Source organism: Delphinapterus leucas, chromosome 2 (assembly GCF_059928025.1).
Source record: "Delphinapterus leucas isolate spDelLeu-1000000601 "Yukka" chromosome 2, BTC_Dleu_Yukka2, whole genome shotgun sequence".
Classification (NCBI taxonomy): domain Eukaryota; kingdom Metazoa; phylum Chordata; class Mammalia; order Artiodactyla; family Monodontidae; genus Delphinapterus; species Delphinapterus leucas.
The window spans coordinates 39,975,685-40,001,895 of record NC_143130.1 but is presented as its reverse complement, the minus strand read 5'-3'; the positions used below and the strand labels follow the sequence as shown (position 1 = coordinate 40,001,895).

At 40.2% G+C, this 26,211-nt stretch overlaps 1 protein-coding gene across 2 annotated transcripts in view; it reads right to left on the bottom strand.

The window, feature by feature from the left end:
- Positions 1–26,211, bottom strand: part of IQGAP1 (IQ motif containing GTPase activating protein 1) — a 125,025-nt gene that overhangs the window by 87,020 nt on the left and 11,794 nt on the right. Inside the window, exons 1-2 of one of the 2 annotated variants that reach the window (XM_022564055.3) lie at positions 15,087–15,218; positions 13,188–13,287 (exon numbers count right to left, since the gene is read on the bottom strand). In XM_022564055.3, coding sequence (XP_022419763.1) covers positions 13,188–13,287; positions 15,087–15,141 — 155 coding nt within the window. In that variant the 5' untranslated portion in view covers positions 15,142–15,218. Of the gene's footprint in view, positions 1–13,187; positions 13,288–15,086; positions 15,219–26,211 lie in introns of those variants that run through there. The other variant, XM_089906758.1, reaches the window with a different exon arrangement.

Sequence of the window (26,211 nt, the reverse complement as noted above, 5' to 3'; positions counted from 1 at the left end):
ACTAAATGTAGATATTCCCATTAACTTAGAAATTCTACTTTTAGAAATTTAACCTAAAATACTCACAAGTGCAAGATGGCACACATACAACTAACTACAACACTACTGATAAGAGAAGAAGCTGGGGTGGGGGGGGGAACGTCCACTGATGGGTTAAACCCATACACTGAAAAACTATGCAACTGTGAAAGAAAAAAAATGAAGCGCTATAACATATTCATGTGGAATATGTTACAAGATGCAAAGCAGAATGTACAGTGCTATCATTTCTATAAGAGGAAACAAAAGGGATTTGTATTTAGATGCACAGACTCTGGAAGGATATACAATCATAACAGTGGTTCCATCTGGGAAGATCTGGGTGCCTGGGAAACAGGACTAGGGAGACTTTTTTCTTTTTTTTTTTCTTTTTTTTACTGAATATCCTAGCAGAGCCTCTGAATTAAGTGTCATATATCCATATATTACCTATTTTTAAATGATTAAGAAAAAGTTTTAAAAGTTGAGACCAAATCTACCTAAAACACGTTTTTGTGGGTAATTCTCAAGTTTTTAAAGGAAAACCCCCAAAGTCAAGCCACTGTCTAGCACTACCTCTTCAAACTAGCAATGATTAAAAAGCACTGTCCAAAGTAATGACATAGTAATATGTCTTCAGGGCAGAAGAACATTTTGTTGTAATAGTCATGTAAGTGGTAAGTAACTTTTGTCTCCTTTTAGCTGTTTTAAAGGTCATCTGAGATGTATGTTATTTGTAATAAAATGATCTGCTATACCACAAGACTTTTTCTATTAAAAAAAATTTTTTTTCAGCCACGCCGCTCAGCTTGCGGGATCTTAGTTCCCCGAACAGGGATTGAGCCCAAACACTCGGCAGTGAAAGCTTGGGGTCCTAACAACTGGACCACCAAGAAATTCCCTTAAATTTTATTTTTATATCATTTTTCTATTTTTAATGATCATAGGTATTTTTCCTTTTCAATTTTTCCTTTTCTAATTTTGCCCCATTCCCTCTTTTTACACTTCAGTTCCTCTGCTTCAATTTTAAAGGAAGACTAATTAATCCTATTGAAGAAAATATTCTTAGTTTTTTATGTTGCTGATTAATGACCCCTAGCAACCGGCTGATACTTTCTACCTTATGGATAAATACCTATCACAACAATAGTATTTCCTTCTACTACAAAAGTTTCCTAATTTTTCTTAAAGCCAGAGTTCTCTCAGTCCGCAGACATCTGCCCCAACAGAAGCCAAGCCCTGGGCTGGCAGCTGCCTCTCCAATGCTCCTTCTGCTTTTTGTTATGATTTCCAATGAGTCAACAGGAAGGTATTCAGAATAAGGAAGAAATAAAGGCCTTGAGGCAGGCCTTTCCTCCACCCACAACACCAAAAAATACAATTCTTGCCAAACAATCCAAGGCAATTTCCAATGCCACTCCTGTCTGCATGAGGTCACTACTGAAAAAACAAGCAATTGGGAAGAAGGAATGCCCTTCTAAGCTGAATCAAAAATAGGTGCTAGAAAGAAGAAAACCAACCAGGCACGCACTCTTTAGTCTCCCCAGAGTCACTGTATGTAACCATATAACCTCTACTGCATCCATTTCCAACTCCAAGAGACCTCTTAGTGAGCAGGAGTTAGGTCAAAAAAGTTAAATATACACATTTACCACAGACCAGTTATGTTTCTAGACACCTATAAAAATCACTTAGATTTTATGTTTACTGTATTTCTTGTAAGCATTCATGCCCAAATTTTTCATCAATCAGTTAACTGTTACTTGTTTATGTCTATCACTATCTTTAGCTCTGCAGTGAATAAGAAAAAGTGTAAGACAGAGTCCAACAATTTGTTAGACACAGAAATACATGAGACATGGGACTTCCCTGGTGGCACAGTGTTGGGACTCCACACTCCCAATGCAGTGGGCCCAGGATTGATCCCTGGCCAGGGAACTAGATCCCACATGCATGCCACAACTAAGAGTTTGCATGCCGCAACTAAAGGAGCTCGTGTGCCGCAACTAAGACCCAGCGCAACCAAATAAATAATAAATAAATATCTTTTTAAAAATACATGAGACAAATCAGAGAACTGCCCTCATATAGGCAGAGTGGCAGGTAAAAGAGACTGCAATTAGAAGCAGGAAACAGCTCACATTCCCTCACCCACTTGACAGCTAGGCAATTGTTTAATGTCTGGGAACTAGGTGACTTAATTTTGGACTTAAATGCTGTCCCTTTAGTGCCTGTAGAGGTTGACAGCAGTAGTGACGGTGTCACACAGACCTGGGCTTGAATTCCACAGTTACATGACCTTGAAACACGTGATACTAACTCATTTTTTTCCTTCTTTAAAATAAAAATAATGCCTATCTCACCATAATGTTGTATGTAAAGTACATCATCGTTCTGTTTAATTACTGGTAGATACTGTTGCTGTAGTTATTATTTTTAGAAGCACAAGTAGTACTGCAGTGACAGACTGATCCAGGGAAGAGCAAAGGCTTTGGAGTCTTTGCCAAGCCTGAAATCTGGATCTATCACTTAAGAGATGGGCGAGTCAACCTCTCTGAACTTTGCTTTCTTTTCTGTTAAATGTAGATAAGAATAAGCACCTCATGGGACTTCAAGAATAGCTAACTAGACAATGCATATGAAGTGCTTAGCACAGTGCCCAGCACAGGATAAGTGCTCAATAAATGGTACTGGTGATGATGATGATGAAGGAGGAGAGAGGGGAAGGACACTGACCTTGGGTCAGACAGGTAATATTGTATATCATGATGTCCTTGCAAATCGCAGGGTTGGTTTTCGGTTTTGGGGGTTTTGTTTTGTTTTGCTTCCTCTTAGTTGGTGTAAAGGTATTTGAAGTATTGAGGTTTATATAATAAAATACCTTATTGAAAAATAATTCTTCGCAACGTACAATTATATGGAAGAAAATTTTTAAACATTCAAACTTAAAGCAAGTAGACTTTCTCTTCAACATAAACCATTAACCAGATCTTTCATTTATATGTTTAAGATTTTTTGATTCACACACTGTCAAAGCACAGGGATCAATGAGATTACCAGAAGCTCTGTCAGAAGAAAAATCAAACAGCAGTCCTGATTTGATCAGGTAGGCAATGGGACTTCTGCATTCATGTGGCACTTCACTCAGCTTGCTCAAAGATATGGTCTCTAGGCAACCAAGTCCCAAATTAAACAAACAACACCAGTCATATGAATCACTTCCGGATGGTCTCACTTTGCCTACTAGCACTTTCTTACATAAATACTTCCTGTGAAAGGGTTTATTTAGCAGCCACAATTGGAAACAACCCTGAGTCCATCAAATACCACATGGCTTAAAAATGTTCAAAACAGGTCCTGCTACCAAAAGGTATCCCCATTGCTAAACTGTGAAACTGAAGGAATTATACAGAAATCAGAGACAGATCATCACGCAAAGCCAGAAAAATCACTTTCCTAGAACAATGCCAACTTAGGCCCTCAAATATATTTTTACTGTTTTTTCAATTAGAACATCAAAATATATAAACAATTGTTACTTTGACATTTAAGACTAGAAGAAATATATGCTAGATTAGGTCAAACTGATGGTCCACTTAGCCCACCCAGACTTTCCTAATCTTGACTGGTGGACAATCCAGTTAACACAGATTTCCTATGGTGACATCCACTCCAAGACTTAATGAAAATAAGGGCAATTGGTAAAGTAAACAACTCTCTTGGCTACAAGCTCCTTTTTTCCACCTGAAAAGGATCCTATATGTGTCACACTATTCTTCATGAGCTAATCAGAGACCGTTTGATCTATTAACAAGAATAGAGAGGGAAAAGGAGTTAATAGTCCAAAATGAAAATTGCAATAGGACAAAGTAACTACCATTAACAGAACCAAAGAGGAAAATCAAGTTAGTCAAACAGAAGATATATATGTAGGACACATATCTAGAAAGCTGACTTAAACAAAATGAAGATCAGCCATAAAACACTGTGCAGATCTAACCTACCAACAGGCACCCCCAAGACAGAACTACTGAATTAGAACCAATTATTAAAGATATAACAATTTCCTAGAGCTAAAATAAACAAACAAAAAAGATATGTCAAAAAATAAAATAAAAATAAATAAAAGTCAAGCAGTATTAATAATCCCTTAAAAAAAAAAAGATATAAATCAAGAAGAGTCTCCACAGTACAGGCTAAATTACTAAGCCGGTATCAACTCTAATATGTAACATGGGGAAACTTTTAGAAATAAGAATTTTTACAAGTTTCAAATTGTGAAAAAGTATTTTAAAAATGTTACTTTTCATGGAAGTAAAAATCAAGCTAGTTTCAGATGTTGTTTCTCATTAACAAGTACAAGAAAATGAAGTCACACATTTCTTCAAGAAAAATGAAGGGAATTCCCCAGTGGGCCAGTGCTTAGGACTCTAAGCTTTAAGAGTGCTTTAGGGCTTCCCTGGTGGCGCAGTGGTTGAGTCCGCCTGCCAATGCAGGGGACACGGGTTCGTGCCCCGGTCCGGGAGGATCCCACATGCCGTGGAGCGGCTGGGCCCATGGGCCATGGCCGCTGGGCCTGTGTGTTTGGAGCCTGTGCTCCGCAATGGGAGAGGCCACAGCAGTGAGAGGCCCGCGTACCACAAAAAAAAAAAAAAAGAGTGCTTTAAGTGCTTTCATTGCCGTGGGCCCTGGTTCAATCCCTGGTCTGGGAACTAAGATCCCACAGGCTTCATGGTACAGCACTCCCTACCCTCCCACCCAAAAAGAAATACAGTTCACCATAAAAGAATAAAAAGTCTAGAAACAGAACTTTATGTAATTTAATATTTGACATACTAGATGTCAGTTGCTAATAGGTAGTAAAAGATTATTTTTAAGTAATATCAGAATAATTTAGAAACACCATGAAATTTAAAGACTTAGACGCTTAAAAAATTAAATAACTATATCATAAGAAAGTTAACAGAATATAAAACTTCAAATTTTAGCAAGGCCTTACAGAAATTAAACTATCTAGATAGAAGAAATTACAAAGAGAAAGATTAACACTTAAACTGCATAAAATTTAAAACTTCCATACAGTGAAAGAATAAAATGGAAAATCAAGAGAAAATGTTTGTAGCAATACCACAGGTTGACACCCATATTATAAGAGAGCTCACAAAAGTCAACATCATGACCCTAGAAGACAGACAAACATCATCAACAACTTGCATAAAATAAAGATGGTAAACAAATATATGGGAAAATGTTTACTCTTTCCAGAAATCAAAGCAATACAACTTTTGGAATAAGCCTAAATAAATTATGGACATTATGTATCCATTGAAAATAGTAATTAAGATGACAATACAGCAATTTAAAAATCTAACTTCATGATAATCATTATCTAAAAATTATATACTCAGTTTTTCCTTTTTCTTAATCCATTCCTTTTTTATTATAAAATTCATGATCATTGTAAAAAGCATTTAAAATATACGGAAAAGCATTAAGTAAAAAGGAAAAGTCTTCTCATACCCTCCAATCCCTAGAGGTATCCTCTGTTTCTGGTGTTTCCTTTCAGACAACAGCTTAAGTATGAAGTGAAAAAACTAAGAGCTACCAACATTTAGAATCTTGAAAATGCCCAGAAAATTCCCCAGAAGTTTATGAATGCATCTTCATCTTCATATTAAATCTGCTTTTGTCCCAAGGACCAGGATAAAGAATACATTTATCGAGTGCCTACTGTATTTCAGACACTGTGCCAGGCACTTAACCCTCTCAGCAACTCCCTAAAATGCACAGTATCTCCATTCTGTAAAGTACAAGCTTAGGCTCTACTCCCTAAGGTTAAGTAACTTGCAAAACCAGAATCAGAACTTGCAGCTGCCAAAACTGAAAGTCCTCGTTCTTTTCACTTTGCGTATCTCAACAGTCAAGATTTTCAAAGACGTTTTATTCAGGCTTTTAAAATTTGTTTGACTTCATCATAAGTGTTATGAGATTACAGTAATATGACTTTTCTTAGTTATCACAGCAGCTACTAACTAGTTGACTGCCTAATATATACCAGAAACTGCTTACATTTCTCAACTGTAAATTTTGCTAAGTGTCTCAGCTACACTGTAGAGTCGCTTTTCCTGTCTGCTAGGAACACATCCCCCCATTTGTAACACTGTAATAATATGAAAAAGCACTCTTGGTTTGAATCACTTTTAACACTTTTAAAGACAACCCACTTCTTACCATAGAGTCTGTCCAAGGCAGTTGCACTAAGTTTCACAAAAAAGAGATTTTCTATTATTCAACATAGTTTTGGAAGACCTAGCCACAGCAATCAAAGAAGAAAAAGAAATAAAGGAGCACAATTGGAAAAGAAGTAAAACTGTCACTGTTTGCAGATGAAATGATACTATAATAGAGAATCCTAAAGATGCCACCAGAAAACTACTAGAACTAATCAATGAATTGGTAAAGTTGCAGGATACAAAATTAATGCACAGAAATCTCTTGCATTCCTACACACTAATGATGAAAAATCTGAAAGAAAAATTAAGGAAACACTCCCATTTACCACTGCAACAAAAAGAATAAAATACCTAGGAATAAACCTACCTAGGGAGACAAAAGACCTGTATGCAGAAAACTATAAGAAACTGATGAAAGAAATTAAAGATGATACCAACAGATGGAGAGATATGCCATGTTCTTGGAAGAATCAATATTGTGAAAATGACTATACTACCCAAAGCAATCTACAGATTCAATGCAACCCCTATCAAATTACCAGTGGCATTTTTTACAGTACCAGAACAAAAAATCTTAAAATTTGTATGGAGACACAAAAGACCCCGAATAGCCAAAGCAGTCTTGAGGGAAAAAAGCAGAGCTGGAGGAATCAGACTCCCTGACTTCAGACTATACTACAAAGCTACAGTAATCAAGACAATATGGTACTGGCACAAAAACAGAAACATAGATCAATGGAACAAGATAGAAAGCCAGATATAAACCCACACACCTATGGTCAACTAATCTATGACTAAGGAGGCAAAGATATACAATGGAGAAAAGACAGTCTCTTCAATAAGTGGTGTTGGGAAAACTGGACAGCTACATGTAAAAGAATGAAATTAGAACACTCCCTAACCTCATACACAAAAATAAACTCAAAATGGATTAGAGACCTAAATCTAAGACCGGACACTATAAAACTCTTAGAGGAAAACATAGGCAGAACACTCTTTGACATAAATCACAGCAAGATCTTTTTTGGTCCACCTCCTAGAGTAATGGAAATAAAAACAAAAATAAACAAATGGGACCTAATGAAACTCCAAAGCTTTTGCACAGCAAAGGAAACCATAAGACGAAAAGACAACCCTCAGAATGGGAGAAAATATTTGCAAACGAATCAACGGACAAAGGATTAATCTCCAAAATATATAAACAGCTCATGCAGCTCAATATTAAAAAAACAAACAACCCAATCGAAAAATGGGCAGAAGACCTAAATAGACATTTCTCCAAAGAAGACATACAGATGGCCGAGAAGCACATGAAAAGCTGCTCAACATCACTAATTATTAGAGAAATGCAAATCAATGAGGTATACAACGAGGTATCACCTCACACCAGTTAGATTGGGCATCATCAGAAAATCTACAAACAACAAATGCAGAGGGTGTGGAGAAAAGGGAACCCTCTTGCACTCTTGGTTGGAATGTAAATTGATACAGCCACTATGGAGAACAGTATGGAGGTTCCTTAAAAAACTAAAAATAGAACTACCATATGACCCAGCAATCCCACTACTGGGCATATACCCAGAGAAACCCATAATTCAAAAAGACACATGCACCCCAATGTTCATTGCAGCACTATTTACAACAGCCAGGAAGCAACCTAAATGCCCATCGACAGACGAATGGATAAAGATAAATGGATAAAAAAGATGTGGTACAGATATACAATGGAATATACCTCAGCCATAAGAAGGAACGAAACTGGGTCATTTGTAGAGACGTGGATGGATCTAGAGACTGTCATACAGAGTGAAGTAAGTCAGAAAGAGAAAAACAAATATCGTATATTAATGCATATATGTGGAACCCAAAAAAATGGTACAGATGAACCGGTTTGCAGGGCAGAAATTTGAGACACAGATGTACAGAACAAACGTATGGACACCAAGGGGGGAAAGCGGCAGGGGGTGGGGGTGGGGGTATGATTAATTGGGAGACTGTGATTGACATGTATACACTGATGTGTATAAAATGGATGACTATAAGAACCTGCTGTATAAAAAAATAAAAAAATTAAAAAAAAAGAGAGATTTTCATCTATGTCACCATTTTAAGAGTTAAGAATAAATCCCACCCCATACTTCTCCTTGATAATCATAAATACATGAGTGCATCCAGCTTGTAGTCCCAAAGTACCATTAAAAAGCTACGTTTTTTGTGGCCCCTTAATCATACTGGGTCTCATGAAGCGATTAGTTTTCTCATCTGCAAAAGGAAAGTTTGGGTCAATCTAAAAATGATTCTCCTCAATCTCTTAGTGATATTCCTTCATCTGAGAATTCTAGAAGCTGGTGGGCAAGCTTCTAGTTAAACGTCTTTAATTTCTCTTTTCATGATCACAGTGTGCCAACCTAGATATATCCAGATGTTACTGGAATTCTGATTCCACTTAGAGTAGAGGAGATCTGATGAGCCTATCCTGGAAAATGTTCGATGCCAACAACAAAGACATACGCACAAAAGAGAATTTGTTCTCAAGAGCTGATTTCTTTCCAAGATACTTTTTCAATTCCCCTAAATTACAGAAGGTAAAGTGCCTCTACTTAGTGTTAAGCTCTTGTTAACATCACATGGTTTTTGACAGTCTCCAGCCAGCCACAGGCTTCACTTTCCACCCCTTGTGGGGGGAGGGGTGTGCCCTGCCCTGTGAGCTGGGGTATGGACACTGAGCAGGAGGAAGGTGGCCCATGACAGGCTCAAAAGGACATACCAGCAAGCTTCTGAAAGAAGGAATCCTAAATTAAACTCGGGGAGTGCTAGAATTAACCCTCCTCCTGTGACCTTTAACCTAACTCAATTTTCTCCCATTTCTAGTACTACTCATACATTCTCCTCCTCTGCAGAGTGCCCTCTTCTGCCCTGCCTGTTATGTTCTCTTCTTGGTTCTTTTCACCTGAACCTTCTAATCTTTCTTTTCTTTCTTTCTTTACTTATTTATTTATTTTTGGCTGTGTTGGTTCTTTGTTGCTGCTCCTGGGCTTTCTCTAGTTGCAGCAAGCAGGGGCTACTCTTCATTGCAGTGCGCAGGCCTCTCATTGCAGTGGCTTCTCTTGTTGGGGAGCACGGGCTCTACGTGCGCGGGCTTCAGTAGTTGTGGCTTGCGGGCTCTAGAGCGCAGGCTCAGTAGTTGTGGCGCATGGGCTCAGTTGCTCCACAGCATGTGGGATCTTCCCAGACCAGGGCTCAAACCCATGTCCCCTGCATTGGCAGGAGGATTCTTAATCACCAGGGAAGTCCCTGATCTTTCTATTACTTCTTCCTGTCCAAGACCTGAGCACCTACCATATCTCACATATTTAAACCTCATCTCTTTCAACTGAGTGAAAATGCTATTTACCTCTACTATACAACTGCTCTTTAGCCAAAACAAATGTAAAGTCCAATCAGAACAGGCAAAAGGATAAAACTAAACCCACATTTAAGCATAAATACATAATTTAAGATGTCTTGCTTTATAAAGTCCTTGGTCTGCTCTGCAGCCCTTAGCATAAAACCCTGAATCCTTAGATGATACTTCATTAGACCAGTAACTTAATTTCCATATTTAAACTGCTCTCCAAATAATAAAGAAAAGCAGAATCTCTTTATTTTCTATTTCGCAAGCATTCCCAAAGTGCATACTTTTATAGAATCACTCCTAAATTTTCCCGCTTAACCTCTTAGGGAAACACAAATTCACAACACATTCTCATTTCTCTACATACACTCTTACTTATACTCCCTGTCTGCACACATTTATATGCTCTCCCTCTCTACACACTCTCCTCTCTTCCCACAAAAGAGCTGTTACAGGTACAGGAGAAAATGGAGTGCCCTAGGATACACAATGGGGCCACTGTGCTATAAGGTGGAGCTTTTAGTGGGAGGAGTAGCAGTATTATAAATAGAACTAAAGAGGGGAACTTTTTCTCCCTTGGATCTCTTCGATCTTTCTTCCTGGCCTTGTAGTGGGTGTAAATTCCAGACCTTGGGACTCCTCCAACTTGGGAGGGGTGGAGGTTATGAAGGAAACAGGATGGGGCCAATCCAAAAAGGCAAAATGGACTTGTGCTAGAGGGTAAAGAGGGGCCTCAGAAGCACACAAGGTACAACCCAGCTCACCAGGGTAGAAGACACAAATGGGAGCTGAAGTCGCAGCTAATAAGGAAGAGCATGTGATTTGTCTGCGGTGCACCTTGAACACTTTTTAGGGGTGGCAACAGCCACATCAGGTGGCCAGGAGGGACCCCGGTCTTCTTTTTTCAGTATGACATTCCCGGGCTTCTTTTCCTAGCCCTCTCTAGTTGTAAAGTCTAAATAGGTGCTTCCAAAGTTGATTTTCTAATCAAAGCTTCAAACAAAAACAAAAAAAAATATCACTGCATCCAGATATTATATGATTGCCTCCATAAAATAAACCAGGCACATTTCCTTGATGCAAGGCCAAAGCGCAGATTGTACTAGGACAATATGCCGCTATTATGCTCTCCCTTATAACCAAAAGTATGGAAAATAAAGACTATCACAAATGTCTCACTGCCTTAGTCGCTTCCTAAGTATGCAGAAGCACCCAACTAAAAAACGTCCCAGGGGATCATGGTCCCTGGATGGATTTTAAAGGAAATGGGATACTCTTCTATTCTGGAAAAAAAACACCTGACAGAAAAGAATATGCTCTGGAGTAGACGGAAATGAAGTGCTCTTGTAGTGCAGTGCTTGAAGAAGGAAATGTGATAAAGGACATCATCCTATTCAGGCTATCATAACCTAGCATAAGGTAGAGCTCTAAAATGTTTTCAATCTCGTTTCTCTACTCGGGGGGACCATCAGAACCGCTAGAAGCATTTAAAATATACAGGTATCTAGACCTTCCAGCCTAGATCTACTGAACCAGAATCTCTGTGGTAAGGCTCAGATAGCCTTTTTTTTTTTTTTTTTAAAGTTCCCCAGATGATTCTAATGTACACACCTGGTTAAAAACCATCGTATAAAATGATGAAAACTATTCTTCAATCAAGAAAACTACAAGTAGACCATGGACACTCAGGCCTCAGTTTCCTCACTGAAATGAGATGGCTGAACTAGATTAGTAGTGGAACTGGGGAATTCCCTGGTGGTCCACTGGTTAGGACTCTGTGCTTTCACTGCCAAGGGCATGGGCTTGATCTCTGGTCATGGAACTAAGATCCCACAAGCCGTGTGGAGTGGCCAAATTAAAAATAATCATAATCATAATAGTGAAACTGAATTAGTGGTAGCAAGGGGATGTTAGCCAAGATACCCTCTTTAAAAAAGGGAATTTTACTGCGGAAACCCAATATTAAAAGCAGAAAAGCTTTTGACAGGGGTAAGAAGCCCTTTTCTCTCACCCCTAGGTCACCCCAACAAAGACACCAAGACTCCACAGAGCCCAAGATGGTCTCTCATACCAGCTACAGCTTTCAAATTGTTTACCTTCCAAAACTAGATCTAGTCCATAATTTAAGTAGCAGAGGACTTAATATTTTTGTTCACGGGATCCTTACAAACTTTGTATGAGAAACATCCCCCTTTCTACTAACATATTCACCTCCTTCGGTCTAACCTTCCATTTAGAAAAACAAGTGTTATTACCATTCTCTCCACCTAAATCATCACTAATCTCCTCACAACCCTCTCCCAATCTAATGGAAGGGCTTTAAGCTCAGAAAAGAAGCCTGGATTCAAGAAGATGCACCAAATGCATGTTAGTGGTATCCCCAGGAATGGACAGGAGAATGGGACCAGGGAGGTGCACAAAGGGGACTCCAACTGTGTCTTTTGAGAGAAAAGGGAAAAAATCTGAAGGGCTAACATTTGCTAGTTTTGGAATACATGGATGTTTATTGTATTGTTCTCTGGACTTTCCTGTAGCGTTTAAGATTTTCAAAACTAAAAAGACAAAACAAGACAAAAAACACTCTTGATTACTAGCACCATTTGAAACATCCTTGATTTTCATTACACTTTAACCACAAAATCTCTCATTATCCCTTGCTGGCCTTTTCCACCAAAGCTCACTTATAGGGGGCTTCCCTGGTGGTGCAGTGGTTGAAAGTCCACCTGCCGATGTAGGGGACATGGGTTCATGCCCTGGTCTGGGAGGATCCCACATGCCTCGGAGCGGCTGGGCCCGTGGGCCATGGCCGCTGGGCCTGCGCGTCCGGAGCCTGTGCTCCGCAACGGGAGAGGCCACAACAGTGAGAGGCCCGTGTACCGCAAAAAAAAAAAAAAAAAAAAAAAAAGCTCACTTATAGGATACATGATCTGTAATTACATCTATCTACCCTGGGACTTTGCAAAGAAACACAAGCACCAGAACAAAAGAAATGAACTACTGATAGCAAATCAACACTCTAAGAATAAGACCACAAGGTCTTCGAGCATCTGAAAAAAGAAAACAGCAGTTGTACATTTACTTCACAAAGAATGCAGAGGACGCTGCCTTTGGTAAACAGACTTTGAATATTGCCAAATGCATGGATCCATACCCAGAGCACTACCAAGCGGAGAATGGACCCAATTCATATATAAATCAAAACCAGTGAATAACCGGTGAAACATTAAGGCCAAAAACTTCAAACCTTAAAATTGCTTTTCTTCCCTATAGCTGGTTGTGCCCAAAACATGCACCATAAGCATAAAACTGAACAACACAAATCTGGAAATTTTTCAGTATACGTAGGTGCCCATCAGACTGTTTCATGATAAACTGCCATCAAGGCTACTTGCTCCCATGAAAAAAATATCCTACCTGTACTTACTTATTCCTTCAAACTACCTGCCTCTCACAGTCACACCTACAACATACTCAGAGATCTTTATCTTTGTTCACACCAGATCAGCTCCCTTCTCCCAATCTTCTCTCCAGCCAACCTTTACCTCTTTGCTTCTTCCAAATGACAAAGGTACTCATAAGCCACATTCTGACGTCTCCTTTCATCCATCTCCTCTGCAGTAAGTCTCTCATTATCCAGGACCGCTAAAACATGAAAGAAAGAATGCAAGCGTAAGAATCTGTACCCTTCCTGAGAGATAAAAGAATGCCATAGCATCAAATTCCTGCTAGTCACCTAGAGAGTCAGGGTAGCATGTGGACAGCCGGCGGTACTATCAATACAATGACTTTCCTAAGACAGGAACCATGGGGTTTCAACTATATTCATCCTAATCTTTGTTTAAAAGTACAATATTATGAACATGTACTAAATTTCAGTGTGACTTGAAAAATACTGACTTGAGATTCTGGTCCAAATTTGTGCTGGTCTATCTGCCAGACTCTCTCTAAATCCAGAGCTGTTCATGGTCTTTTTTTTCCCACTCTTTTATGAATCACTAAAGCCAGCAGTCATTGAGAACTAAGTGGCAGTAATTGTACTATGCATTTTACATGCATTCTTTCATGGAAGTCCCACAACAATCCTGTGATTATCACTCCTGTTTTACAAATGAGGAAACTGAGGCTGGTTGACCTTTGCCCCACAGCTAATAAATAAATGGTGGGGCCTGGATTCAAACCCAGGCAGTCTGTCTCAAGAGCCTGTAAGATTAACTTCAAAGCAATCTGCTTCCTTTAATGGGCATCCAGGATATGGAATAAATTCCTAACTCCTGGGGTTGGCATTCAATGCCTTTCCCAATTTAGCCCCAACTACTTTTGGTAACTCTTCTCCCTCTCCCTCCTCCCCCTCCCACCACTGTGCACTACACACCACTCAGTTCCCAACACACACAGTGCTCTTCTACTCTTCAGTACCTTAGTTCCTGCTCTTCTCTCCACGTCCTGTCTCTTGCCCCACCCTGCCCTGTCAAACTACACAGCATCCTGCAAGGCTCTGATCAAAGGTCCTATCTGTGTTCCTACTGCCTTCCCCAAGCCCCCCTTTCTCACCCACATTACTATTTAAGCCTAGTTAGTTCACACGGCATCTTTATTTCTATCCCTCCTTATTATCATTAGATAATACACCTGCCCGCCTCTCTGATTAAAACGTTCTTTGAAAGCGGGACCTGCTCTTACTAATCTTCAATGTCACAAACGTGACACAATACCTCGCATGTAACTGCTGAGTGAAATTATCCTAAAACATAACATTATTCGCAAGAATATAAAATAAAACGGAAAACCTCAAGACTCTAAAGGACTCTCCTTTGGCCAGTGGTAACTATCCCGCCTGCAGTTCAGTGATGTCCCAGGACAGGGACAGAAAATGAGGTTCGGAAAATGAGGAAGTCAGAGGTTTGGGTTTTTTTTTTTTTTTTTTCCACTTTTGAGATCCTGACGAGGGAACTAAGCCCGAGAAAGCTGAAGTGACTTGTCCAGGGCCGCACCTCTCAGCTAGCCTGGGGCCGGGGAGGTCTGGACCCTGGGTCTACCTCGCAGGCAGCACTCGGGCAGCACCTTCCCACGAAGCCCGAGCAGAGCCCGCGTCTCGGGTCTCCGGTCCCCGGGACACGCCCTGCACCGTCCTCCTGCCACCTCACCCTAGGCCGTCTCCCCAATCTCGGTCGAGCTGGGAGTCGGGAGGCGCTGGGTGAGGCCCTCCAGCCGCCGGGCCCGGGACAAGGCGGGGAGGCCGCCTGGGTCCTCCCCGCCGCCTCGAAGACCGAGAGGGCGCGGGCTGCGGGCCTCGCCGCCCGCCACCTCGCCGCACCGGCTCTTCCGGGTCCGCGCGGCCCACAGCAGCCCTGCCCCACCCGCCCGGCGAGCCCCCGGGTAAACGGCGCCTCAGAGGCAGCGAGCCCGCCCCGAGACCCCAGTGCCGCGGAGCCCACACTCACAGCCATAGTGTGGCCGAGCCACACCCAGTCCGTCAACCTCGTCCGCTGCGGACATGGCGGCCGAGCCCGGGTCTCAGCTCAGGAAGCCGCAAAACCTTGGAGGCGCAGGCGGCGGCGGCTGCAGCCCCTGCAGTCTGCTCGAGCTGCCCCGGTCCCGGTGGCCCCGCCCCGCGCCGCAGGCCCCACCCGCAGACCCCACCCCAGCGGCCCCGCCCTGCCGCGCCGACCGCAGCAGGCGGAAGGAGGCGGGGCCTGGGCCTCCCGACCCCGCCCCTAGCCCCGCCCTGCGCCCGCAACGCCCTCAGGAGGCGGAAGAAGGAAGGCGGAGCCTGCCCGCCAGTTGTACTCGCTGTCAGCGTCGCTCGACGGCAAGACTCGCCCCGGTCCTGGATCCTTGCCCTAGCCGGCGGCCGTCCCATCCGCACCTCTTCCCAAAGACCGCCAGTGTCCGTAGCTTGGAATAAAAAACGTGGGCACTTTACCTTCCCCTGCCTGCCTAGCCAAACTCTTCTGCACCAAAGGGCTCAAGGAAGGCCTCTTTTGAAGTGGCCCAGTGTGTTCTTGCGGACACATGCAGGACCCAAACTCCCGTAAGGGGCCGCACAGCCTGGCAATCTGGACGCAGCCTTCTCCCAGATTCGCCAGCAGTCGCCAGAGTTGAACTGCTTAACCCCGCTAGCATTTGAGAAGTGGATATACTAAAGCAGGAGAATTGTGTTTGTCCAAACTTCCTTCCCTTAGATTCCTTGCCACTATTCTTTGCAAGTTCTTCTTTTTAGAGGACTCTTTGCCCCTTTTAGGGATGCGTCTTCCCCTTGCAACTTGTGGCCTGCCCTTAACATATTGGTACTCAATGGAATTCTGTCCTCAGCCGTCTTCCGTTTTTTCTTTGCCCACTCTTTCTGAATAACTTTATCCACACTCACCTTAAACTGCTGAATAGCCCTAAATATATATCTCAGACCAGACTTTCTAGAAGCCCCAGCTCATTATTTTCAGCCGTGTAATGGACATTTTAAACCTGTGAATCCCGCAGACACTTTAAAGTTAACGTGTCGAACACTGACCCTGTTCCCGTTATTATCCTATTAATAGTGCTCAGTTCCTCACGCCCTACATGCAATCGGTATTATTACTGAAGTGTCTAGCTTTTGTGTCTGTCTCCACTGTGATTACATTATCTCCGTTCTCCCTCTGCCAAACAACTCCCCGCAGTCACCCGCGTGTTCTTTCTAAAGTGCAAATACGGTCGTGTTCTTCCTTTTCAAAGTCTTTTCCTAATATTTCCTTCAGGATATGGTCCAAATTCCTTACCATGCCAGATAAGCCACTTCACAACCTGACTCCAGGCTGTTTTCTCTAGCAATTTTCAGTTTATCCATTCTTCCTTCAAAATAGTAAAGTGAAATACTTGAAAACCTGTAAAAACAAAACACCCCCATTAAAAAATGGTCAAAGATTTAATTTGTTACAAATTCAGAAATTAGTTCTTTCTTAAGCTTTTAAGTTTAGCTTGCAAATTTTATTATTCTATTTATAAGTCTAGCATATTTTACCGATCACTTTGCAGAAACTTAGAATAATTTTTCGTCCCATTCACAAACTTAGTTAATTCAACATCTTCCAACATTTAAAATTGTCTATAAACTTAATCTATTAGATTTTCTTTTTAATGTCTTCAGTTGTTTAGCCTAGAATCTTCTCAAGGCTCAGTAATCCTTATAAATCAAATATACTTACAAATATAATGAATTTAAAGTTTTCTTAGATGACCCAGTTCCATGTGTAAGCAGTAAAATTTCAACTCAAAACCTTAAGTCTAAAACTAACTCAATTATACATTTAAAATAAGAGTTATAAGACCATCACTCTAATAAGCCAAATTTTCTTAAACATTGCAAGTGCCTAAAAAGTGAAATATGCACATATTTCTTCTAAACCCCAACATATTAATCACATAGTTTTTACCCCCATTAAAGCCTTTTTGTGCTTAATTCTAAAGCTTCTGAGTTGAAAGACACAGAACTGCTAAGAAAGACAATTTCAGCCTAGTTAATTAAGATTACTTTTGATCAGACTTTTTTTGTTTGTTTGTGTCATTCCCCCACCACCACTCCACACCGAGCGGCTTGTGCGATCTCAGTTCCCTGACCAGTGAGAGCGCTGAGTCCTAACCGCTGGACTGCCAGTGAATTCTCTGATCAGAGGTTTTCTACCAAACATAAGTTCTGGAGCTACAGACTTTCAGAGCCATTCTTCTCACTACGCCAACTGATATTTTGAGCCCCTTTTAAAATTCTGTTATGGACTTCAAAACTCATTACCTCATCCTCTGACTACTCTTAGAAATCTGCAAATCCTACCCAGTTTATCTTTTGATTTTATTTTATATTTCTTGGCTTTTAAGATATATACATGTTTTTATTTTAATTCTAAAGACCTTCATAATGGATGAAATTCAAATGTGTAAATGCATTTCCTCTCTAATCATAAAGGTTATGAAACTAATGGGCTCTTGCATTCTTTCTTATTCCTAGAACCATACAATTCTAACAGGTATTTAAACTAATATCCCATTGAGTTTCAGATATCTCAAATAGCTTTATCTGATTGTCACAAATTAAGTCATTCTTCATAACTATAATAACTGAAATGTACTGAGGCTTTACTGGACTCTGTGTTTTGTATTTATTTTCTAATCTGAGCCTTATAATAATCCAACAAAGAACTATTATTATCTCCAATTTACAGATGAGAAAATGGAGAACTACATAATTCAACTGAAGCCACACAGCAAGAGTCAGAGCTGGAACTCAAACCCAAACCTGTCCAGTGACAAAACCCACATGCCTGGTCAATAAATACAAGTTTCATAGAAATTCACATTAAGGTCATAACTGACATCAGAGTAGCAATGTTTTCTTTTGTTTTTTTAATTGATACTATTGGCAAAGGGGTGAAAAAGCAACCTTTCTTGTGCACTGCTGATTTGGCTATAAACTGGTATAACCTTTCTGAAGTCCAACTTTGTGTTATGCAGCCATCCTTCAAACAACAAATTTTACTTCTTGGAATATATCGTAAAGAAGTTATTTTTTAGTGTGCAAAAATTAGTGATGAAGATGCTCTTTGGAAATGTCTTAAATGCCTGCCACTGGGTTGTTTTTTTTTGTTTGTTTCTTTGTTTTTTACTCAGTGATGGCAACTCCACACAATGGAATTCTATACAGCCATAAAAGTCATGATATGTGGCATCAGGCTTGAATGGCTACAAGGAATAGAGACCCACTTTTCTTTTTTTTTTTTTTTTTGCTGCCCCGCACGGCATGGGGGATCTTAGTTCCCCCACCAGGGAACGAACCTGTGTCCCCTATAGTGGAAGCGTGGACTCCTAACCACTGGATAGCCAGGAAATTCCAGAGACCCACTTTTTTACCTCTAGAGGAAAATAGCCTGGAAGGGAGGTATTTATAATAAAGCTATATATGGACTAGAACTGGAGCAAGAAAAAACAGGACTAACAGAAGCCTGAAGCCATGGCTCTGTCCCTCTGGGCATCTCGGCTTCTCCACAGGTCTACTCTACCCTCCTCTCTTTGACAACCAGCTTCCTCCATTCTAATATTTTGTGCTCCCTCACAACTCTGGCTTTTATTTGATGGAAGGCCATGGCATCCTTACACCATCAGCTCCATTGAGGATATCAGTTGCCCAATTTCATAATCCAGTGGCATCTGATTGGATTAGCTCATCTTTCCACCCCATGAGTATGTCTCTGACCACCTACACGTGGGCTGTCCTTGGATCAGGTGCCAATCCTTTAGTTCAATTAGCTGGGGTCAGGGAATCAATCAGTTAAGAATAGAAAACTGTGAGCTGGCATTATTTCCTTCAATGGGAGACTGGGTAGGCAAACAATGATCAGTATTTTAAATATGATGGTTAAGTGAAAATAACATTATGAACTAATAAATATATTATGATACCACTTTTGCTTTAAAAATATAGATAGATATAGATGTACATATAAATAGAAAAAAGGCTTGAAGCACATACACCAGTATAGTAACAGTAGTTTCTCCAAATGGGGAATTACAATGGATTTGTGGCTTTGTGTGTGGGATTTGTTTATTTGCTTCTTTATATTTACCAAGCTTTCTAAATGAGCTACTCAAAATATTATTTTGTCAGTAAGTATATATATTAATAAAGTTAGTAAATATGAAATGAATAAATAAACAAAAATTAAATGGCAAAATAATGAGCTAATGGGTCGCTTTGGAGATAGAATTGGTTCATGACCTCAACGAATTTACAGATTCATGGGAGTGGAGCAATATTAACAGAATAGCTTCAGATAAGCACCATAATAGAGATTTCTCTTGGCCTGGGATACCTTTTAGCCTCTTATCTGCCTGGGAAACTCCTACTCAACTTCCCAGACTCAACTCAAATGTCACCTCCTCCCCAAGCAAAATTAACCACTTCCTCATTTATTTCCCATAACACTTAGAAGCATAAGTCTTCCAAAAAAATGTCCCATTTCACATTTTTAATACCTCTGAAATCAGGATAGTCTTACAACCAGTATTAAAAGAAACTAGCCAGGGCTTCCCTGGTGGCGCAGTGGTTGAGAGTCCGCCTGCCGATGCGGGGGACGCGGCTTCGTGCTCCGGTTCGGGAGGATCCTATATGCCACGGAACAGCTGGGCCCGTGAGCCATGGCCGCTGAGCCTGTGCGTCCGGAGCCTGTGCTCCGCAGCGGGAGAGGCCACGGCAGTGAGAGGCCCGCGTACCGCAAAAAAAAAAAAACCAACTAGCCAGCTGCCAGGTAGAGAAGTAGATGGGAAAGTACCATAATTGTCATTGTAGATGTGTTAATTTAACTAATTTCTCAGAAAAGATCAGAGAATTTTCAGAGCTGGAATCGATGACAGATTCATGCTTTAGGAATGGCTAAGTGGATCCAAATAGAGTTAGACTCTTCACAAAAAGCTTGGCTCCAACTTTGATTTAGAGAAGAGGCTAGTAAGTAATCCCAGTGATAAATGTACGCTACTGTCAATCAAGTTTTTTAAAACATATACATTTGATAAGATATTCTCAATGTCCCAAAAAGCTGTTGGAATTTGATGGTGTACCCCACAATCAAAAGTATCTTCAATTCCAGGAAGTGTGTACCTTTATATGGCTCTATTATAGCACTTAACTCATAGAATTACAATTAGTTATTTACCTGTCAATCTTCCCAGAGAGATCATTAACTTCTCAAAGACAGAAATTTGGGTAAATAAACCCCATGTGAATAGTTAACAAATGTAGCATCCTTACTGTTGGAGTTTTAAGATTTGCTTTTTATATAGTTCATATAGAAAATTTCCAGAAGGATGGATTCCTTAGGACAGATGGCAACACCTTGGACTGCTTTGGTTCTTTGTCTTGTATGAATACATGTAGGGCTTTGGATACATATAGCCTCTTTTATAAAAGGCTGGAAAATCTGAGGTTATAGCTTCTCATCACTCTTAAAGATCAAATGTTAAGAAATTAATTTGAGGGATAGCTTTTCAGGAGGTTGTAGCTATGCTGGGGTAGGCAGAATTTTAAGATGATGCCCAAAATTCCATGCTTGGTTATCCATTCAAACACTAATCTAGGTAATGTTTTGAAGGGCTCTTGCTGGTGTAATTAAGGTTACTAATCAGCTGATCTTAAGGTAGGGAGATTATCCAGGTAATCACATGAGCCCTTTAAAAGCAGAGAGTTTCTTTAGGTGGTAGCAGAAGAAGTCAAAGAGGTTCAAAGCACAGGAAGGATTTGATGGGCAATTGACAGTTTTAAAGATGGAAGGGGCCACATGGAAAGGACCTGAGAGCAGCCTTGAAGAGCTGAGAGTGACCCCTGACCAGCAGCCAGCAAGGAAACAAGGACTTCAGATCTACAAATGCAAGGAACTTTGACTCTGTCAACAATTTAAATGAGCTTGGGAGCAGATTCTTCCCCAGATCCTCAAGATAACAGCCCAGTTCAGAGAACGTTTTTACTTTGGTCTTATAAGACTTGAGCAAAAAATCCAGTCAAGCTTGCTCAGACTTCAATAGAAAACTAATACATATGTCCTAGGACATTTGGGTGTATGGAGAGGGGAATAAGGTTGTTCAAAGGTAGTATTGCCAAATATGCTGATGATAAAATTTTGCATTAAAAGAACTATGAGCTAGCTGGGCACTCTGCTCCGCTCTGACAAGTCTGTCTCCATATATTCAATGAGTCTTTTGAGCAGAAGTAGCTACAGAACTACATGGTTGGTGATTGGTTGAATCCCTGGATGCTGAGGAACCACGGATACTGAGGGCTGACTATATATTATATGAAGATTAATCTAGGAGTTGTTCAAGGGTCAACTATAGTAGAATTCTCCAATTTAAGGATGAGGAAACTGAGACTCAGAAATGTTAACTAATTTTCCAAAGATTACACACCTAATTAGTGACATAGGCAGGATTCGAAATGCGTTTGACCCAAAACCCATATATACTATATATAAAATAGATAACTAATAAGAACCTACTGTACAGCACAGGTAACTCTACTCAATACTCTGTAATGATCTATAAGGGAAAAGAATCTAAAAAAGAGTGGATATATGCATATGTGTACTGATTCACTTTGCTGTACAGCAGAAACTAACACAACACTGTAAATCAACTATATTCCAATAAAATTTTTTTTAAAAAACCCATGTATATGAACACTATTGTGTGCTGATGTGCCAATCCTTGTTCACAGTAGGGGCTACCTAGTGAGCTGAGTTGAGAGATTTGTGAGGCCCCATTTGCCAAGAACATGATGCCCAGACATGGCAAAGCACTCCCAAGGAACTTTTAGACATCAAGACAGATTAGGGAGTACAGAGAACAGTTGATTTTTACTAGGTGATATAAGATTTCCTAGAAGAGGTGTCATGTAAGCATGGCTTCCAGGGAAGGCCAGTGGAAAGGATGAGAAAGCACAAGTTGGGGAAACAATGTAAACAAAGTCAGGAAATTGTGAAAATGTATGGTGTATAGGGCATGTGCATGTGTGTATGTGCCCTGCTTACTTCCTAACTCACTTCACTGCAGCCTCCTCAAAGAGCAGAAGCCACATGATGCTTCAAAAAGTCCAAGTGGGGACTTCCCTGGCGGTCCAGTAGTTAAGACTTCGCCTTCCAATGCAGGGGGTGTGGGTTCAATCCCTGGTCAGGGAGCTAAGATCCCACATACCTCGCAGCCAAAAAACCAAAAACAGAAGCAATATTGTAACAAATTCAACAAAGACTTTAAAAATGGCCCACATCAAAAAATCTTTAAAAAAAAAAATGTCCAAGTGGAACCTCTTTGGAAAGACACCCCATCTTTGCAGAGGGTATAACCTTCTCTTTCCTTGGGTACCACGGATTTTTGGTTGGGGAATGGGTAGACCCTTTTGGTGAGAGGGATTATAAATACCCTCTTCCTTTGTCACTCCTCATTCCCTTTGATTGGTATGCAGATGGCAGAATGCTCACCTCCTTTGTGGAATGCCACTTTCCTATGGGTTCCTCCAGAAGTGGAGTATGGAAAAATCTTCCTGGGCCTCTCATGAGATTACAGGCAAACTGGGGACATTTCTACTACCATTTGTATTTACAGAACAGAGCAATGTAGAATACAGTGAGACTCCAAATATATGTAAACTATCACAGAAAAAAAATGAGAGAGACACACACATATGTAGCCATGTTTCTCCCTAAGACAACAGTCAGTTAACTGACCCATGTCCAGTCTGGTAGGAAAATGGCCAAGTTGGAACTGCCTCCTCACAATACAGAGATGGGCTTTCCAAATCATAAGTACCAATCACATTGTTCAGTTCAGGAATCACTGGCAACATCCCATGAATCAGAGTGTCTTATGTGGCAGAATTCATGTGTGAAGCTTAAAGAAAGTTTAATTTCAAGATCATGCCTTGTATTCATCTACTCATTCATATACCAATTGCTCTAAGTGACATCTCCTCCAGGAAGTCTTCCTTGACTCTCAAGATAGCACTTCTGTGGCTCCCATATTCTTCTTTGTATTGAAAATATGTGTCTGTTATGTCTGTCTCCTTCAACTACTCTATGTGCTCCTCGAGAGAACGGTCATGTTTATATCTGTATCCCTAGCACCTTGGACTAAGCCTAGATGTAATAGGTAAATAATAAGTGTTTACTGAATTAAAATGAATCAGTTGGGAAAATACAATGTGGGTTGGGCATGTATTCATATATTCTGTTTGTGATATGCCTCTGACTCTGAAGAGGTAGGACAGGCTGCATCCAGGCCTAGACTCTAGGCTAAGGTGCTGAAGTTAAGTGTTTTGGGTTTTCTTCATTTGAACCCAAGCCACCTAGATAAAGAAATGTATGAACTCTTAGTACACAAATGACAGATTCAGGGCAAAATCCCTGGTCATTAATAAAAGCAAGCTTCTAACTTCAGGATCCCTAGATTTTCTCTTATAATCTGATGGGCAGCTAAAACAGGTGGGATCAACCTGCCATCCTGACTGCAAGGAGAGAAGCCAAACATTTGAGTACTGGGACCTCATTGTCGACAAAGAACCCAGTATCTGGGGCAGAAGGCAGGGTCATACCAGGAGAAGAGTCAGGAAAGGAAAGTTGTTGCCAGAGCCCACATAAGGGTCTTAAATTCTATACTAAGGAGATTCAACTCTCCCCTATAGACAACAGGAGACTAAGATTTTATAAGCTGGGAAGGAGTATGATTTGATTCAACAAAGATTTATGAAATGTTGTACTTAGGTACTAACGTGGTCATAAAGTTGAGTTAAACGTAGTCTCTGCTCTTTAGACAAGTATACAAATGAGAGTACAAGATGGAATAAAAAGTGAGTGAAACCTAAGATATGGAAAGGGTTATAGAGATCCAAAGGAGAACCCATCTGCTTGATGGAGGAGATGTAGAAATATTTCCTGGAGAGGGAATGTTTTAAAGGGGATCTAAAGAATGGGTACTTTATGAACATAGAATTCACTCAACAGCCAATAAACCTGTAAAAGTTGTTCAACTTCCCTACTAATCAGGGAAATGCATGTTAAAACCACAATGAAATGTTATTTCATACCCATCAGATTGCAAAAATTCAAAAGTCTGACAAAACTAAGGATTGACAAGAAAGAATAGTAATGGAAATATTTATATACTTCTGGTGAGAATGGAAATTAGTACGACCACTTTGGAGAATAATTTGGCAATATCTAGCTAAAGATGCACTCACCCTGTGACTTCAGAATTTCACTTCTAGGTATGTATACCCAGAGAAACTCCTACCCATGTACACAAGGAGACGTACCAAAATACACAGAAATACCTGTGACAGCAAAAACCAGAAATGACCTAATAGCTATCATCAGGAAAACAGATGAATTGTGCTGTGATTATACACTGCATATTAAAGCAAGGAAATTAAGTATATGTACCAACATGAATGAATCTCACAAACATAATATTTGGGGTGGTACAGGATACTTACCTTGATACTCATTCATATACAATATAAACAAGTTTATGCAAAATAATATTATACATTGCTTAGGGATCTATATCAATATCTCCATACAAATATATACAGAGAGACAGAGAGCATAAATAAATATAAAGGCATAAGAGTGAGAAATACCAAATTCAGGAGAGTGAAATATGGGTTGGAGAAGGGCTATATTTGGGGAGGGGTTCACAGGAAACTTTAGTGTATTGGTGTAAACTTTAAGTGTAAAATCATTTTTCTTTCTTTCCTTCTTTTTTGAAATTTCTTAAGCTGCATGGTAGGTACATGGTTGCTCTTGCTCTACTCTTTATACCTTTTGTATATCTTTTTTTTTCTGGCCACACCACATGGCATGTGGGAACCTAATTCCCCGACCAGGGATTGAACCCTGGCCCATGACAGTGAAAGTGCTGAGTCCTGACCACTGGACCACCAGGGAATTCCCCCTTTTGTATATCTTACATATTGAATTTAAAAAAAAATAAGTGAATACTTGTTTAGTCTGAAGAATTGAGGCAGCAAGTCATTCTAGAGAGAAGCATGTTCTGGAGAGGGCAGGCTACATTCAGGGAACAAAGTGTCACCGTTCTGTTTGGCAGAATAAAGGGTATTTTATGGAATAAGCACAGAAACTTGCATTTATATTTATATAACATCCTGCAGCATATAAATCATTTTCACATACACCAGCTCATTTAATTATCAACTTGAAGAAAAGTATTCTCATTTTATAGATGGGGAAACAGGCTCAGAAAGGTTATGTGATATGTTTGTGAATATCTTTGTTAGAGAAAAAGTTTAAAAGGATGTACAATAAACAGTAGTGATTATCTCTGGAAGGTGGGGCAATAGGTGATTTTACCTTTCTTGTTTGCTTAATTATATTTTCTGATATTTCTAAAATGAACATGTGTAATTTATGAAGTAAAAAAGTAATAAAGCAGGGAGGGGAAGGGAAGGGAGCAGGAAAAAAGTAACTTCCTCAAATAGTGGAGTTCTTTGATTCTGATCCTATACCCTAAATACAAGAATGACAAACAACAGAAGAAATAAAGAAGCTAACATAGGAAAAAATGTTCAACTTCACTGATAAAGAAATGTACATTAAAACATGATGTAAGAATCATGTCTATTAAATTAGCGAAAATGTTTTTTGAGGATGAGGGTATGGTGAAACTGGTAGTCATTTATTGCTGGTAGCATTGTAAACTGGTACAATTCACTCGGAAGATGATTTGGCAGCAAGCAACGAGAGCTGTAAAATGTTCACACCCTGTGGAAATAATCTAAAATGTGGAAACATTTTTTTCTGAGAGGAAAAAAAAAAGGATGTTCGCAAGAGCATTATTAATATAGCAGGGCATCCTCCATTCAGACAGTGGTATGAATTTGGCTATTTATAGGAGAGTGGGCTTGTAATCTTCTGAACGGTCGTTTGCACTAATTGATATACATAAAGGGAGGGTTTGTTTTTTAGCTGAAGGAAAAGTGAGAAAGTGTGAGTGTGTGATTGAGAAAAAATGGAGGAGATTGGCCTGGTGTTTGTTCAGACC